The sequence below is a fragment of the Balaenoptera acutorostrata genome, chromosome X (genome assembly GCF_949987535.1).
Source record: "Balaenoptera acutorostrata chromosome X, mBalAcu1.1, whole genome shotgun sequence".
Lineage (NCBI taxonomy): Eukaryota > Metazoa > Chordata > Mammalia > Artiodactyla > Balaenopteridae > Balaenoptera > Balaenoptera acutorostrata.
Genome location: NC_080085.1, coordinates 25,808,556 through 25,828,049, shown reverse-complemented (window position 1 = coordinate 25,828,049; position 19,494 = coordinate 25,808,556). Strand labels below are relative to the sequence as shown.

The 19,494-nt window shown below is 37.3% G+C and overlaps 1 protein-coding gene across 1 annotated transcript in view; it reads right to left on the bottom strand.

Moving 5' to 3' along the window:
• Positions 1 to 19,494, bottom strand: part of IL1RAPL1 (interleukin 1 receptor accessory protein like 1) — a 737,124-nt gene that overhangs the window by 567,860 nt on the left and 149,770 nt on the right. The window contains exons 4-5 of the mRNA XM_057538635.1: positions 10,271 to 10,457; positions 7,576 to 7,729 (exon numbers count right to left, since the gene is read on the bottom strand). Of these exons, the coding sequence (XP_057394618.1) occupies positions 7,576 to 7,729; positions 10,271 to 10,457 (341 nt within the window). The remainder of the gene's footprint in view (positions 1 to 7,575; positions 7,730 to 10,270; positions 10,458 to 19,494) is intronic.

The window sequence follows — 19,494 nt, the reverse complement described above, 5'->3', positions numbered from 1 at the left end:
ACTACAGAACTACTGGAATGTTAAAATTCAAACAACAGAATTGGTGGAAGGATACAGATCACTAGAATTCTTCATTCATTGTTGGTGGAAATGCAAAATGGTATAGCTACTTTAGAAGACAGTTTGGCAGCTTCTCACAAACCTAAATATAATCTTACCATATACTCTAAAAATTATATTCCTAGGTATTTTTTCAACTAATTTGAAAACTTATATCAACAGAAAGACCTGCACAATAATGTATATAATAGCTTTATTCATAATCTCCAAAAAATGGAAGCACCCAAGATGCACCATTCAAAAGATGAATGGACAAACTATGGTACAGCCACACAGCGGAATATCATTCAGTAACAGAAGAAAATGAGGAGCTATCATGAATGAACCTTAAAGACACTATGCTAAATGAAATAAACCATACACAAAAAGACAAATATTGTATAATTCCACTTATTTGAGGTACCTAGAATGGTCTAATTTATAGATACAGAAAATAGAGGGGTGGTTGCCAGGGAGAAGGGAATGGGGAGTTACGGTTTAATGGGTACAGAGTTTCGGTTTGGAAAGATGAAAAAGTTCTAGAGGTAGATGGTGGTTATCATTGCACACAATGTGAATGCAGTTAATGCCAGTGAAATGTATACCTAAAAATGGCTAAAACGGTAAATTTTGTTATATTTTACAGCAAAAACACAAAAGATTCTTTGAGCCCAACATCTAGAAATCTTCTTAACCAGCTGCCTTCAGGACTCAGAAACTGGGCTTATATTCTGCTCCAATCATTAACCTTTGTTTTTCTTGTGTTTCTATAGAAATGTCTCTTAATAAATCCCTGATGGCTTGCACCATATAGGCTTAACTTTGGGAGCTCACCTGAAAAACTGCCTCCCGAAATAAAACAACTCCTTAACTGAACTAACCTATTCTCAGGACTAAGAATGGTTCATTGTGATATGAAGCCATCTACCAACTCAGATTCTAGACTGTAAAACTTATTGGGGAAGTTTCAAAGGTGGGAATAAAGGGTAGCAGAATGTGCCACCCCAAAATATGCCTCTTTGATATAAAGATTATTTTGAGCTGGTTATTTTGAGAAACTGCAGACACAGGAGAAGCTCTGAAAATAAACTAAGAGTTACCCTTTTGTAAGGGGAATTTACACTTATAAAAAAATCTTAATTTATGTAAGGGTGTCTCCCTCTCTGTACCAGGAAGAGAAAAATGACTAAACCTCCAGAAACTCTTACCAATGGAGAAGGCATTTAGATTTAGATTTAGACTTACCCTTGTTTACTGTGCTTTTCCTGGTAACCCCCCATAACTGGCCTTTCTCCCCCTCCCCCAACCAAAAAAACCTTTCTTTTGTCTTTAGCTGAAGATGATATTTAAGGGAGTGGCTTTGGCCATCTTGGCGAGGTACTAAGTTTCCCTGGGTATCTTCCAGGTACATGTGACATATACATCTTAATAAACTTCTGTTTGTTTTTCTCTTGTTAATCTGTCTTTTATTACAGGGGGTCTTAGCCAAGAACTCTGAAGGGTAGACAGAAAATTATTTTTCCTCCCCTACAAACCTTAATAAACACAAAATTTTAAAGACATTATTTAGGAGAATGGAAGATCTCCAGAGGGAATGCAGAATGTGATAAAACAACCTAACTATCAATATATTACAACCTCACTGAAGGAGATGGGAGGAAAAGGTGCTGACCTAAGTAACTTTGGAAATGGGTGGAGTCTGTAAGACTAAAGTCAAAAGAAACTGTATATAAGCAATGTACTCTAGTCTATAAAATTGTTTCTCATAGGAGTACAGGTCAACAACTTTGATCCCATTGCACACCTATTTGGAAATAAACAATTAAGGAAATAGATGGCAGATGGTGGTAACCAGGTTTCTCACTATTGGACAGGAGGTTACACATAAGCCAAAGGAAGAGGCCAGAATGATCCCTATGGTAATGGATTAGAGTTAGAGATATAAGTATGAACTCATGTTTAGTTCAATATAGATACAAATGGTTACATACAGAAATATTTCTAGATATGTGTATATACCTGGGTTAGTATACTCATATTTCCTTGCTCTGTCAACTGACAGGTCTTAGAAGCAACTATACTTGATTAGCAATGAGTACTCCCAATGCCCAGATCTTAGTTTCTAGCACCATTCTCCAACAAAAGGAAAAAGGACTCTTCGGAAGAAATAGCTGACTGCAGGACTAGGCCAGGAAATACATAAGATGATCCTGGAGCACCTTGTAGGGTCTGAAAATAAAGAAATACTCAAACACATACACACACACACACACACAACTAAAAGCGCTCCAAAGGGCCAAAGTTGGAACAATTTGAACAACAAAATAAATAAGGTGATGGTGGATACAAACCAAAGTATAAAAGAAATATTCATGAGTCCATACTGATATAGACAATGATTGAATAAGTAGATAAATGTAGGAAAATAGATATATGTCCCATGCAGAAGAATTCCAAAGAATTCCTATATCCATACTGATATAGACAATGATTGAATAAGTAGATAAATGTAGGAAAATAGATATATGTCCCATGCAGAAGAATTCCAAATAATTTAAGCATATACTCTGACATCAAAGAGGTAGGGGCATAACTCCTCACTCCTTAAGTGTGGACTACAGATAGTGACTTCCTTCCAAAGAGTAGAGTAGGGAAAGCTGTAAAAAAGAGTAAGTTTACAGTGGCAAAATCTGACCAAGAAGTGACTAATACTACCAAGTGATGAATGTCAACATCAACAGTGACGCCATGTTGATAGTACGATATGTTGTGATTTTTACCTCTATGGTCTTCCAGGAATATATAACTCAAGTCTAATCATAAGAAAAACATCAAACAAATCACAGTTGAAGGACATTCTACAAAATAAGTACTTGTTAAAATTGTCAAGATTATCAAAAACAAGGGAAGTCAGTAACAGTAACAGCTAAAAGGAGCCTAAGGAAACAAAACAACTCAGTGTTATGTGCTATCCTAAATGGGATCCTGGAACAGAAAAAGGACATTAGGTAAAAATTAAGGAAATCTGAATAAAATATGGACTTTAGTTAATAATAATATAGCAACATTAGTTCATTAATTGTAACAAGTGTACCATACTAATGTTAGATGTTAATAATAGGGGAAACTGGGTGTGGGGAATAGGGGATCTCTCCCTATTATCCTTTTTATTTTTTCTGTAAATGTAAAACTATTCTAAAGTAAAATGTTTATAAAAAAAGAGACATTGCCCTTGACTCTGAAAAATTCGTGTTCTTGTGAAAAACCAGGAGTGGCAACAAATAGTTATAATGCAATGTGGTAGAGGTAACATTTTAGCTGTGCCTCGAAGAAAGAGTAAGTCAGCTCTGTGACAACGTGGAAGAAAAAACATTCCAGAGAGAGCACACCAGGAGTAAGGGTCCAGAAGGAGGATATTTGGAGAAGATCAGTAAAACAGTGTGGCTGAGGCATAGAGAAGAGGGTAGAGGCTACAAACGATGCTGAAACATCTTATGTTTAATTTTTTAAAAATGTTTAAAGTATACCAAAAGTGTCAAGCAGATTTACTGTTTCTTTCACTGTGGCTTCCCTGGTGGCACCGTTTTTAAGAATCCGCCTGCCAATGCAGGGGACATGGGTTCGAGCCCTAGTCCAGGAAGATCCCACATGCCACGGAGCAACTAAGCCCGTGTGCCACAACTACTGAGCCTGCGCTCTAGAGCCTGCGAGCCACAACTACTGAACATGCGTGCCACAACTACTGAAGCCCACACGCCTAGAGCCCGTGCTCCGCAACAAGAGAAGCCACCACAATGAGAAGCCCACGCACGGCAAGGAAGAGAAGACCCCACTTGCCACAACTAGAGAAAGCCCGTGCACAGCAATGAAGACCCAATGCAGACAAAGAGGTATCACCTCACACCGGTCAGAATGGCCATTATCAAAAAATCTAGAAACAGTAAATACTGGAAAGGGTGTGGTGAAAAGGGAACCCTCCTGCACTGTTGGTGGGAATGTAAATTGATACAACCACTATGGAAAACAGTATGGGGGTTCCTTAAAAAACTAAAAATAGAACTACCATATGACCCAGCAATCCCACTACTGGGCATATACCCTGAGAAAACCATAATTCAAAAGGAGACATGTACCCCAATGTTCATTGCAGCACTATTTACAATAGCCAGGGCACAGAAGCAACCTAAGTGTCCATCGACAGATGAATGGATAAAGAAGATGTGGCATGTATATACAATGGAATATTACTCAGCCATAAAAAGAAACGAAAATGAGTTATTTGTAGTGAGGTGGATGGACCTAGAGTCTGTCATACAGAGTGAAGTAAGTCAGAAAGAGAAAAACAAATACCGTATGCTAACACATACATATGGAATCTAAAAAAAAAAAATGGTAGTGATTAACCTAGTTGCAGGGCAGGAATAAAGATGTAGACACAGAGAATGGACTTGAGGACACGGGGTGGGAAGGGGAAGCTGGGGCAAAGTGAGAGTAGCATCGACATATATACACTACCGAATATAAAATAGTTGGCTGGTGGGAAGCAGCAGCATAGCACAGGAAGATCAGCTCAGTGCTTTGTGATGACCTAGAGGGGTAGGATAGGGAGAATGGGAGGGAGGGGATATGGGGACATATGTATGCGTACGGTTGATTCACTTTGTTGTACAACAGAAACTAACACAGTATTGTGAAGCAATTATACTCCAATAAAGATCTATTAAAAAAAATGTTTAAAGTATACCAAAAGTGTCAAGCAGGTTTATTGTTTCTTTCACTGTGATCTGTTTTCCTGAACCACTAGTAGACACATATACTTTTAATAAACCAAAGATCTCCCATAAAAGCTTACAATATGGCCTGTATGATGCCACTTTATTTATCCAGAAATTTTCTTTTCTCTTCACGTATTGGACTCTTTTTTGTTTTATTTTAAAGAAACATTCTAACACACTTCAAAATATATATTATCAGCTAAGGCAGATCCACTAAAACTAAATGATATCATGCTTTGCATAAGATTTACATTAAGTATAATATGATCATGATATGCAGAAAACCAAGATACAAAGCAGGGATTAATTACTGCTCAGAGAAAATGCCCACCTTCATTGCTTTACTCAGAGTTTAACTTGGGTTTTAAGAATTGCTCTTTAATTTGGCCACAGCCAAAGGAAATGAGCTATAGTGTAACACTATTTAAAGCAATGTTATGCATAAATATATCTTGTCAACAGACTTCTTGTTAAAACCTAAAATGCATTTTAATACATATTATTTTTAACTATGGGATATGCAGCTCTATGATTCAACCAAAATTTCATATATAATCAAATTTTGCTTTATACTTTATTTCCCCAAATCAATGTCACAGGTAGAGCTACTTAAGTTGGAGGTATTCATAATATTCAGTTGAATGTAAACTTTCATTAAAACTTTCACTAACTTCCTTTTGGATATCAAGAAATAATTATTCCTCCTTTTTGCATAAAGAAAAGGAGATACTTTTTGGAGAAAATGAATGTACAAAAATATAATAGCCCTGGGTAGCATTTACGAGAAAACAATTCTATTACTGATTGTACAAAATAGCCTCGCTTACATGATTTTACCATTTGGGACCCAGTTTCCAGTCTCTAGGAGACTGTTTTCCAATCACCTCTTACTAGACAGTGTTTTAGTGACCTAGCGTTTCTAGAAAGGGGAAAGATGTGCTTACCAAGAATTAGCTCTACACTCCAAAGAATAAAGACTAGAAGTTCATTCTATTTTCTTTACAGAATAGATATTTTTTCATTATTTTCATTATTTTTTAATTCCTTTGTCTCAGTACCTACTCCTTGAAAAGCTACTTCAGTATAGATTAAGAGCAAAAAAGAAATAATAAAATATTCAATATTTATTGTAAAGAAAACCCAAGTACAGATAGTTATGTTTTTCACTGTTCCATTAAACAGGGAGGTAAAGTGATAAAAGTGTTAATTTTAATTTTCTACACGAAGACCTATTATACACAACAAAGCTGAAAACAAAACTAGTGCAAATCATACATGTGTACATCATAGGTACGTAATACATGATTAAATGTGTGTTTACTATTCAAGTGTACCATGTATTGCTATTGTCAGTTATTTACTGGGTCTAATATCTATCAAAGGCATTACCAAAGAGTATCTTACTTATTTAACTAAATTTCCTTTCAATCTGAATAATTACTATCCATCAAATGAATTTCATGAAATCAGATTTTGTTTTTAAGTCAAACTATATCATATCATAATTTCAAGATTTAAAGATGATTATTATAAGATGAAGGTGACTACCACAAAACAATTTTCATATACGGGAAAACTATTTTAAGTGAATCAATGAACAAATGGAAATCTCTTTAAAGTATCTGATATCCTTTTCTTACTTTTATATATATGTTTCATAAAAATGATTGTACAGGGACTTCCCTGGTGGTCCAGAGGTTAAGACTCCATGTTTCCACTGCAGGGGATGCGGGTTTGATCCCTGGTCAGGGAATTAAGATGCCGCTTGCCATGCAGTGGGACAAAAATTAAAAAAAAATAAAGATTGTACAAAGAATGTCACCAAGAAGAATCTCTCTTAATAAGATGAGAATAATGTCTTTAACTGCCTAAAGCATTGATCTTGATTCCCCCCCTTTTTTGTGTTGGAACCACTTTGAGAGAAGTATTCAATAACATGAAACAGGGAATGAATACAATATTTAACATGACATCATTTAACATGACAAAAACGATGCATATTTGGATATAATTCTATGTTTTGCAAGTTGATTTCATAAGTATTAGCTTGCCTCATTCAATTCTTGCAAAAATGCTATGAAATAAACAAGGCAAACTTTACCATCACAATTTTATACACGAGGAAAGTGATATTTTGAAGGTTGTGGTGATTAAAATAAAGTCATGTGACTAGTGAGCTGTAGATTCATGATTACAGACAGTGTTCTGAACCTTGTTCTCATGCCCTTCTACCTTAGCAACCAGGTATGGGAATGAGTCCATGCAATGCACCTCACATAATAATTCAATTATTGTATCTGAAATTTTGTTATATTCAAGTTCATGAGAACACATATATCAGGTTCATAGAGTGATAAATGAATAAAAACGTAATTTTTCTAATTTGGAGCAAGACAGGAAGACAGAGGTAGATTTCATATATTCCATTTCAACATTCTAGGAAGTGTTTCCAAAAATTATACCGCTACAAAATATAAGCATAATTTTCCGAAACTGTAAACTCATTATTTCAAGTACTTTCAAAAGCTAACATTTCTATAATCCTCTAAACCTATTTTCTTTAACCTTTCAAATGCATTTCAGGGTAACATGATTTGAAAGCAAGGAGGAATAAATTTCACCTATAGGAATCCACTTAGCATTTGGTTAAGCACTTCCTTCATTGCAAAGATTTGAAAAAAAATCAATATGCAGCACAAAAAATGAAACTTCAAATGTTAGTTTCATTACTTGCAAATGAAATATTGAAGACTGTGCTTACCTGTAACAGTTAGTTCAGTAGTTCTTCTCACAACAAAGCCTCCATATTTTAATTCACACGTATAATTTCCAATGTCGTCTTCTCTGACTTCTCTTATAAGCAGGGTATCTCTTTTGAATACAATACTTGGCCTCCATGTTTTTGTCCTACATTCCTACGTGAAGAACACAAAATTTTTATAGTACATATAGTAACTTAAAAATAAAGTATTTAAAATAACTAAACTAAAAGCTTCTAAAGTTAGATTTTAAAAGAGCTAGAGTTTTGAATTAATGCTAAAGATTTTCAAAACTTCTCTATATCTCTGGGAAATCAGGTACCTCAATTTGAAAAAAGCACTTTTAGCAAGAGTCACTTTATTAACGTCTAACTTTAGTGTCTCTAAATCAGATATGTATTGATTTATTAGATATAAGAAAAGGGACATTTATTAAGATTACTCCTGACATCATTTTTAGAAGCATATAGTCTGCATTTGATGATTATGAAATTAACTACTTTGATACTGATAACATAAAATATAAAATGAATTTTTTAGTGGAAAGCAGAAAAACTAATTCTATAGAGAAAAATGCTTTAGTTCAATATTTTAAATCTTTTAATGCTGCATTTAGAAACAACTCAATCTTTTCATAGTATATATATTCTACAGTCCATGGAAGAAATGGCCATTATTTATATGCAAGGTCTTTATAGTCTCACAGTCTACCAAATTATGGTCTCTGCTTTAAGCTTTGGATTATAATGATGTTGACTCAGGAGATTTCTGTTTTTGCCAAACAGAAGTCCATTTTCTCTAGCCAGATTAGAAATTAATGGAATGAGGATAAAATAGCTTTAAACCTTTTAACACTATTCAGAGGCAGTATTATTTTGTTAAAAATTTATTGCCAAATCAAATTTATGCAGACCATTATTTTGATTATGTGTCTCAATGCCTGTGTATAATTGGGGGACAATTATCTGGTTATTTCAGTCCAAAATATACACTTAATATCCTCATATTAGTTGTACAAACTGTCATAGTTGCATAAATTATACACTAAATGTATGCAATACATATTCCCTTGACTATGGAAACATAATCTGAATTGTTACAAGACTTTTAAATTCCACATATACTGCATCTCCACCCATCACTTCACTAATTATGGTCTTTATAGCATAAGGTCACAATGACTGGGGAGATGGTGGAAGCATGACTAAAGGACCAATATGAGGCCAGCCATTTAAAAAAACTGAGTGTGTGACTCTGTGTGTGTGTGTGTGTGTGTGTGTGTGGTCTCTACTGTTTCAGCAAATTTTGAGATACTATTTGCAAAAAGTGAGAAAAAGTGCATGACTCTTAAGATCAACTTATTGGCAAACAACAAAGAAATTGCATATTTAGAAGTTGAATGTACACATATGAGTACTAGAAAAATATTTGTACTTGATGACCTTGGGTCAAACTCCCCTAATACCTCTCCCCTTTGAGGAAATCATCAGGGCTTGCTTAGAATCCTCCTGTGGAAAGCAGGCAAACCACAGAAAATCAGGGGGAGAAATATATAATTAAAAAACTTAAAAAGTAAATAAAGCTCACATGCACAGGAACAGAAATAGTGGGGCTAATATTTAAGGGCTATTTAATACTGTCTAATACAGAAATTCAAGGGAAAAGTAGAAAAATATTTCAACAGTTCCCTTGATGTTCTGAATACTCCATTGTTTATTGTCAAGAATCAAAAGCAAGTCATTCAAAGAAGGGCATTACTAATTTTGGAAAAATCCTTTAAAAATGTTAAAGATGTATTTCCTGTTTCATTTCTAACAAGTTTTGAATTCGTTATCAGTCCTGAGAGCTCATATTCTGTATACTGACATTTGTGAATCTAGTTATTAAAAGATCCAGCTTCCTAAATTCCTATTTCCAGTTAGTTGGACAAAGCAAAAGTTTACACCAGGTATCTTTAAATCATGGAAAACATATTCCAGACAAATGTTCATAGCATCTATATTGTATTTTCTTGGGTATGTTCAATAACAAAAGTATCTTTTACGATATAAATAAGTTGAAGAACATGTTCAAATCTTGAAATTCAGTCAAAGTCAATGATGTGACAGGAAGAACAGTGTCTGATTATTCTGCTTAAGCCTAAAGTTGCTTCTGGTTTTTGAAAAGAAGTTAATCTAACACTATTTTTATAATCGTATACATTTTCATCAGATTTTTAAAAACATGTATGCTTTTATACAAAAGGGATTAGGATATGCACAAAGATACTTCCATTAAACAGAATATTTCAATAAAACTAGTGTACCATTTTATCACAGAAGCAAGTCAATCCTTTTTCTCCTTGTTTGGGGACATTTTGGACTGCTTATATGAAGAGTTTGAAATGAATGCTTAAGGCATTTTAGTTCCTGAAATTATCAACACAGATTATAATAGACTTGATAGGATTATCAGCATAAACTAGATATAAACATTAACACAGTAGCTTATTACAATGGACTAATAATACAAATATTGACTAGGGTTATCAAAGCCCCTGGTTTAAAAACTTATAATGACTAGCACAACTTGCTGTAGTGTCTTAGGAAGGCAGAACTGAACTATATCACACCTATTTAAATGTTTTTATCCAACTTGCCCTAGAATAAGGTACACATTAATCTATTTATAAGCGATAAAATCATTCATAGTCCATACCTTATACCATAGGATTTCAGGTTCTCTGGATGGTAGTAAAAAATCTTCTATGTCACGGCACGAAATTTCCTTGCTTTTGCTAAGTTCAGCTTTATCAAAGTACTTCATCTTGGAATTGTAGCACAGTCCAGTGTCATTTTCACCCACTGTCAGTGAGATGGATACTTTCATACAGTAAGTGGAGTTTCTGTAATGAAGCAGAATAAATATGGTGGCCTGGTGTGAACGAAAAGCAACTGCTGTCAAGGCAGTGTATTTACTTCACTCAAAAAGGGAGAGAGGGAGAGAGGGATAAAAACTCTACTGATAATTAATGTATGGTATCATGGCTTATTCCACAGGGCTCTATCTTGTCAGCCAGCTAAACAATGCTTGGTTCTGTTAAACCATTTGTATATTTTTCATATGCTAGAAAAAAAATTTTATATTATATAAAAGTTTGGTTTGAAAAACTGTTCAATAGACATTTTTATCTAGATTTTATCTAGGAAAATAAAATAAAGGAAGGTTTAGGTCAAGAAAGAAGTCAAGCCTGGTCATAATTATGCTAAAATTGGTAAATTCATACTCAGCCATAAAAAAGAATGAAATAATGCCATTTGCAGCGACACGGATGGACCTAGAGATTGTCATACTGAGTGAAGTAAGTCAGACAGAGAAAGACAAATATCATATGATATCACATATGCAGAATCTAAAAAAAAATGGCACAAATGAATTTATTTACAAAACAGAAATAGAGAAAGTCTGGTCGCAGTCAGCTACGTCTGCGCTGGACCTGAGGTGGGTTCTAATTCAAAAGAAGCCATCTATGGACTATTGGAGAGGACTGCGTCTCACCAAAAGATAAAGAAACAGAAGCCTGGAGAGTCTCCACTGCTAGTTTAAGGACCCAAGAAAGCTGAATTTTGAGCTGGAAGTTTTCCTAATAGGAACCATCCTTGGGGAGACATTCAAGATGGCGGAGATCACCTTCCTCCCCACAAATACATCAGAAATACGTCTACATGTGGAACAACTCCTACAGAACACCTACTGAACGCTGGCAGAAGACCTCAGACCTCCCAAAAGGCAAGAAACTCCCCACGTACCTGGGTAGGGCAAAAGAAAAAAGAAAACACAGAGACAAAAGAATAGGGACGGGATCTGCACCAGTGGGAGGGAGCTGTGAAGGAGGAAAGGTTTCCACACACTAGGAAGCCCCTTCGTGGGCAGAGACGGCGGGTGGCAGAGGGGGCGGAGCTTCAGTGCCGTGGAGGAGAGCGTGGCAACAGGGGTGCAGAGGGCAAAGCGGAGAGATTCCCGTACAGAGGAGCGGTGCCGAGCAGCACTCACCAGCCAGAGAGGCTTGTCTGCTCACCCACCGGGGCAGGTGGGGGCTGGGAGCTGAGGCTCGGGCTTCGGAGGTCAGACCCCAGGGAGAGGACTGGGGTTGGCTGCCTGAACACAGCCTGAAGGGGGCTAGTGCGCCACAGCTAGCCGGGAGGGAGTCCGGGAAAAAGTCTGGAGCTGCCGAACAGGCAAGAGACCACTGTTTCTGAGTCCGCAAGGAGAGGGGATTAAGAGCGCCGCTTAAAGGAGCTCCAGAGACAGGGCGCGAGCTGCGGCTATCAGCGCGGACCCCAGAGACGGGCATGAGACGCTAAGGCCGCTGCTGCAGCCACCAAGAAGCCTGTGTGCAAGCACAGGTCACTCTCCACACCTCCCCTCCCAGGAGCCTGTGCAGACCGCCACTGCCAGGGTCCCGTGACCCAGGGACAACTTCCCCGGGAGAATACACAGCGCGCCTCAGGCTGTTGCAACGTCACTCATGCTGGCCTCTGCCGCCGCAGGCTCGCCCTGCATTCCGTACCTGCACCCCGTATCCTCCCCTCAGCCTGAGTGAGCCAGAGCCCCCGAATCAGCTGCTCCCTTAACCCCGTCCTGTCCGAATGGGAACACATGCCCTCAGGCGACCTACACGCAGAGGCGGGGCTAAATCCAAAACTGAACCACAGGAGCTGTGTGAACAAAGAAGAGAAAGGGAAATCTCTCCCAGCAGCCTCAGGAGCAGTGGATTAAATCTCCACAATCAACTTGATGTACCCTGCATCTGTGGAATACCTGAATAGACAACGAATCATCCCAAATTGAGGCAGTGGACTTTGGGAGCAACTGTAGACTTGGGGTTTGCTTTCTGCATCTAATTTGTTTCTGGGTTTATGTTTATCTTAGTTTAGTATTTAGAGTTTATTATCATTGGTAGATTTGTTTATTGATTTGGTTGCTCTCTTCCTTTATTTTTATATATAGATATATATACTTATTTCCTTTTTCTCTTTTTGTGAGTGTGTATGTGTATGCTTCTTTGTGTGATTCTGTCTGTAAAGCTTTGCTTTTACCATTTGTCCTAGGGTTCTGTCTGTCCATATTTTTTTTATTACTTTTAAATTTTTTTATTTTAAATAATTTTCTTTTTTATTTTAATAACTTTAATTTATTTTACTTTTTTCTTCCATTCTTTTTTTTCTCCCTTTTCTTCAGAGCCATGTGCCTGACAGGGTCTTGGTGCTCCAGCCGGGTGTCAGGCCTGTGCCTCTGAGGTGGGAGAGCCGAGTTCAGGACACTTGTCCACCAGAGACGTCCTGGCTCCATGTAATATCAAACAGCAAAAGCTCTCCCAGAGATGTCCATCTCAACACTAAGAACCAGCTCCACTCAACGACCAGCAAGCTACAGTGCTGGACACCCTATGCCAAACAACTAGCAAGACAGGAACACAAACCCACCCATTAGCAGAGAGGCTGCCTAAAATCATTATAAGGTCACAGACACGCCAAAACACACCACTGGAGGTGGTCCTGCCCAGATGAAAGACATGATCCAGCCTCATCCACCAGAACACAGGCACCAGCCCCCTCCACCAGGAAGCCTACACAACCCACTGAACCAACCTTAGGCACTGGGGGCAGACATCAAGAAAAAAAGGGAACTACAAACCTGCAGCCTGTGAAAAGGAGACCCCAAACACAGTGAGTTAAGCAAAATGATAAGACAGAGAAACACACAGCAGATGAAGGAGCAAGGTAAAAACCCACCAGACCAAACAAATGAAGAGGAAATAGGCAGTCTACCTGAAAAAGAATTCAGAGTAATGACAGTAAAGATGACCAAAATCTCAGAAATAGAATGGAGAAAATACAAGAAACGTTTAACAAGGACCTAGAAGAACAAAAGAGCAAACAAACAATGATGAACAACACAATAAATGAAAGTAAAAATTCTCTAGAAGGAATCAATAGCAGAATAACTGAGGCAGAAGAATGGATAAGTGACCTGGAAGATAAAATAATGGAAATAACTACTGCAGAGCAGAATAAAGAAAAAAGAATGAAAAGAATTGAGGATGGTCTCAGAGACCTCTGGGACAACATTAAATGCATCAACATTCAAATTATAGGGGTCCCAGAAGAAGAAGAGAAAAAGAAAGGGTCTGAGAAAATATTTGAAGAGATTATAGTTGAAAACTTCCCTAATATGGGAAAGGAAATAGTTAATCAAGTCCTGGAAGCACAGAGAGTCCCATACAGGATAAATCCAAGGAGAAACACGCCAAGACACATATTAATCAAGCTTTCAAAAATTAAATATAAAGAAAACATATTAAAAGCAGCAAGGGAAAAACAACAACTAATATACAAGGGAATCCCCATAAGGTTAACAGCTGATCTTTCAGCAGAAACTCTGCAAGCCAGAAGGGAGTGGCAGGACATATTTAAAGTGATAAAAGGGAAAAACCTGCAACCAAGATTACTCTACCCAGCAAGGATCTCATTCACATTTGACGGAGAAATTAAAACCTTTACAGGCAAGCAAAGCTAAGAGAATTCAGCACAACCAAATCAGCTTTACAACAAATGCTAAAGGAACTTCTCTAGGCAGGAAACACAAGAGAAGGAAAAGACCTACAATAACAAACCCAAAACAATTAAGAAAATGGTAATAGGAACATACATATCGATAACTACCTTAAATGTAAATGGATTAAATGATCCAACCAAAGACAGACTGGCTGAATGGATACAAAAACAAGACCCATATATATGCTGCCCACAAGAGACCCACTTCAGACCTAGGGACACATACAGACTGAAAGTGAGGGGATGGAAAAAGATATTCCATGCAAATGAAATCAAAAGAAAGCTGGAGTAGCAATTCTCATATCAGACAAAATAGACTTTAAAACAAAGACTATTACAAGAGACAAAGAAGGACACTACATAATGATCAAGGGATCAATCCAACAAGAAGATATAACAATTGTAAATATTTATGCACCCAACATAGGAGCACCTCAATACATAAGGCAAATGCTAACACCCATAAAAGGGGAAATTGACACTAACACAATCACAGTAGGGGACTTTAACAGCCCACTTTCACCAATGGACTGATCATCCAAAATGAAAATAAATAAGGAAACAGAAGATTTAAATGATACATTAAACAAGATGGACTTAATTGATATTTATAGGATATTCCATCCAAAAACAACAGAATACACTTTCTTCTCAAATGCTCATGGAAAATTCTCCAGGATAGATCATATCTTGGGTCACAAATCAAGCCTTGGTAAACTTAAGAAAACTGAAATTGTATCAAGTGTCTTTTCTGACCACAATGCTATGAGACTAGATATCAATTACAGGAAAAAACCTGTAAGAAATACAAACACATGGAGGCTAAACAACACACTACCAAATAACCAAGAGATCACTGAAGAAACCAAAGAGGAAATCAAAAATACCTAGAAACAAATGACAATGATAACACGATGACCCAAAACCTGTGGGATGCAGCAAAAGCAGTTCTAAGAGGGAAGTTTATAGCAATACAATCCTACCTCAAGAAACAAGAAACATCTCAAATAAACAACCTAACCTTACATCTAAAGCAATTAGAGAAAGAAGAACAAAAACCCCCAACGTTAGCAGAAGGAAAGAAATCATAAAGATCAGATAAGAAATAAATGAAAAAGAAATGAAGGAAACAGTAGCAAAGATCAATAAAACTAAAAGCTGGTTCTTTGAGAAGATAAACAAAATTGATAAACCATTAGCCAGGCTCAGCAACAAAAAAAAGGAGAAGACTCAAATCAGTAGAAGTAGAAATGAAAAAGGAGAATAAACAACTGACACTGCAGAAATACAAAGGATCATGAGAGATTACTACAAGCAACTAAATGCCAGTAAAATGGACAACCTGGAAGAAATGGACAAATTCTTAGAAAAGCACAACCTTCTGAGACTGAACCAGGAATAGGAAATATAAACAGACCAATCACAAGCACTTAAATTGAGACTGTGATTAAAAATCTTCCAACAAACAAAAGCCAAGGACCAGATGGCTTCACAGGCAAATTCTATCAAACATTTGGAGAAGAGCTAACACCTATCCTTCTCAAACTCTTCCAAAATACGGCAGAGGGAGGATCGCTCCCAAACTCATTCTACGAGGCCACCATCACCCTGATACCAAAACCAGACAAAGATGTCACAAAGAAAGAAAACTACAGGCCAATATCACTGGCGAACATAGATTCAAAAATCCTGAACAAAATACTAGCAGACAGAATCCAACAGCACATTAAAAGGATCATCACACTCTATTTCTTCACAGAAGCTGGGTGTTTTCCAGAGTTCCACAACCTGATTTCCACTAAGGCTTTGAGACAAATGTGGAAGAGGACAGTTTTATTGTTTACTAGGCAGGTGTGTGCTGGATTTTATAAATGGAATGATTTTTACTATATAATACATCACTGAGAATTGTTCAATTTACCCTGACTGTCAAAAGCCTTGAAAGGCATTTATGGTTTGAGGGGTTTCCTGAGAACCTGCATCATCAACACAGGCATCTGAAATAAAATAAAAAGCTATATGTTTAAAAAAAAAAAGGATCATACACCATGATCAAGAGAGGTTTATCCCAGGAATGCAAGGATTCTTCAATATATGCAAATCAGTCAATGTGATATACCATATTAACAAATTGAAGGATAAAAACCATATGATCTCAATAGATGCAGAAAAAGCTTCTGACAAAATTCAACACCCATTTATGATAAAAACCCTTCAGAAAGTAGGCACAGAGGGAACTTTCATCAACATAATAAAGGCCATATATGACAAACCCACAGCCAACATCGTTCTCAATGGTAAAAAACTGAAACCATTTCCTCTAAGATCAGGGACAAGGCAAGGTTGTCCACTCTCACCACTATTATTCAACATAGTTCTGGAAGTTTTAGCCACAGCAATCAGAGAAGAAAAAGAAATAAAAGGAATCCAAATCGGAGAAGAAGGAGTAAAGCTGTCACTGTTTGCAGATGACATGATACTATACATAGAGGATCCTAAAGGTGCTACCAGAAAACTACTAGAGCTAATCAATGAATTTGGTAAAGTAGCAGGATACAAAATTAATGCACAGAAATCTCTTGCATTCCTATACACCAATGATGAACAATCTGAAAGAGAAATTAAGGAAACACTCCCATTTATCATTGCAACAAAAAGAAAAAAATACCTAGGAATAAACCTACCTAAGGAGACAAAAGACCTGTAGCAGAAAACTGTAAGACACCGATGAAAGAAATTAAAGATGATACAAACACATGGAGAGATATACCACGTTCTTGGACTGCAAGAATCAACATTGTGAAAATGACTCTACTACCCAAAGCATTCTACAGGTTCAGTGCAATTCCTAGCAAACTACCACTGGCATTTTCCACAGAACTAGAACAAAAAATTTCACAATTTGTATGGAAACACAAAAGACCCCGAATAGCCAAAGCAATCTTGAGAAAGAGAAACGGAGCTGGAGGAATCAGGCTCCCAGACTTCAGACTATACTACAAAGCTAAAGTAATCAAGATAGTATGGTACTGGCACAAAAACAGAAATATAGATCAATGGAACAGGATAGAAAGCCCAGAGATACACCCATGCACATATGGTCACCTTATTTTTGATAAAGGAGGCAAGACTATACAATGGAGAAAAGACAGCCTCTTCAATAAGTGGTGCTGGGAAAACTGGACAGCTACATGTAAAAGAATGAAATTAGAACACTCCCTAACACCATACACAAAAATAAACTCAAAATGGATTAAAGACCTAAATGTAAGGCCAGACACTATAAAACCCTTACAGGAAAACACAGGCAGAACACTCTATAACATACAATACAGCAAGATCCTTTTTGACCCACCTCCTAGAGAAATGGAAATAAAAACAAAATAAGCAAGTGGGACCTAATGAAAGTTAAAGGCTTTTGCACAGCAGAGGAAACGATGCACCAGACGAAAAGACAACTCTCAGAATGGGAGAATATTTTTGCAAATGAAGCAACTGACAAAGGATTAATCTCCAAAATATACAAGCAGCTCATGCAGCTCAGTATGAAAAAAACAAACAACCCAATCCCAAAATGGGCAGAAGACCTAAATAGACATTTCTCCAAAGAGGACATATAGATGGCCAAGAAGCACAAGAAAAGCTGCTCAACATCACTAACTAATAGAGAAATGCAAATCAAAACTTCTATGAGGTATCCCCTCACACCAGTCAGAATGGCCATCATCAGAAAATCTACAAACAACAAATGCTGGAGAGGGTGTAGAGAAATGGGAACCCTCTTGCACTATTGGTGGGAATGTAAATTGATACAGCCGCTATGGAGAACAGTATGGAGGTTCCTTAAAAAACTAAGAATAGAACTACCGTACGACCCAGCAATCCCACTACTGGGCATATACCCTGAGAAAACCATAATTGAAAAAGACTCATGTACCAAAATGTTCATTGCAGTTCTATTTACAATAGCCAGGACATGGAAGCAATCTAAGTGTCCAGCAACAGATGAATGGGTAAAGAAGATGTGACACATGTATACAATGGAATATTTCTCAGCCATAAAAAGAAACAAAATTATTTGTAGTGAGGTGGATGGACCTAGAGTCTGACATAGAGAGTGAAGTCAGAAACAGAAAAACAAATACCGTATGCTAACACATATATATGGAATCTAGAACAACAACAAAAAAGGTTCTGAAGAACCTCGGGGCAGGACAGGAATAAAGACGCAGATGTAGAGAATGGACTTGATGACACGGGGAGGGGGAAGGGTAAGCTGGGATGAAGTGAGAGAGTGGCATGGACATATATTGACTACCAAATGTAAAATAGATGGCTAGTGGGAAGCAGCCGCATAGCACAGGTAGATCAGCTCCGTGTCTAGTGAACCCCTAGAGGGGTGGGATAGGTAGGGTGGGAGGGAGACGCAAGAGGGAGGGGATATGGGGATATATGTATACGTATAGCTGATTCACTTTGTTATAAAGCAGAAACTAACACACCATTGTAAAGCAATTATACTCCAATAAAGATGTTATGAAAAAGTAAAAAACCAAAAAACAGAAATAGAGTCGTAGGTGTAGAAAACAAACTTATGGTTACCAAGGGGGAAACGGGGGGACGGATAAATTTGGAGATTGGGATTGGCATATACACACTACTATATATAAAATAGATAACTAATAAGAACCTACTGTATAGTACAGGGAACTCTACTCAGTACTCTGTAATGACATATATGGGAAAAGAATCTAAAAAACAGTGGATAGGGACTTCCCTGGCGGTCCAGTGGTTAAGACTCTGTGCTTCCAATGCAGGGTGCATGGGTTCGATTCCTGGTCAGGGAAGTAAGATCCTGTGTGCCACGCGGTGCGGCCAAAAATTAAAATTAAAAAAACAAAAATAAAAAAAGTGGGTATACGTATAACTGATTCACTTTGCTGTACAGCAGGAACTACCACAACATTGTAAATCAACTATACTCCAATACAAATTAGTTAAAAATAAAATTGGTAAACTGAACAAAGAAGGAGAAAAATGTAACTGACCTATTAAGCATAATGGAAGAATCTGAGAAGGGCATTCTGCGGACCTCTGATTTACAGCCAGTCAGTCAGAAGTGGAGGTAATATTGTGGACTAGCAATTGGCATCTGAATTGTGTGTGTCGCGGGTGGGGGCAGTCACGTGGAACTGAGCCCTTAACCTGTAGGATCTGATGCTAAGTCCAGGTAAACAGTGTCTGAAATGAACTGAACTGTAGGACATCCAGCAGGTTGAAGAATTGCTTGGTGTGGGAAAAACCCCACATAACTGGTAATGAGAA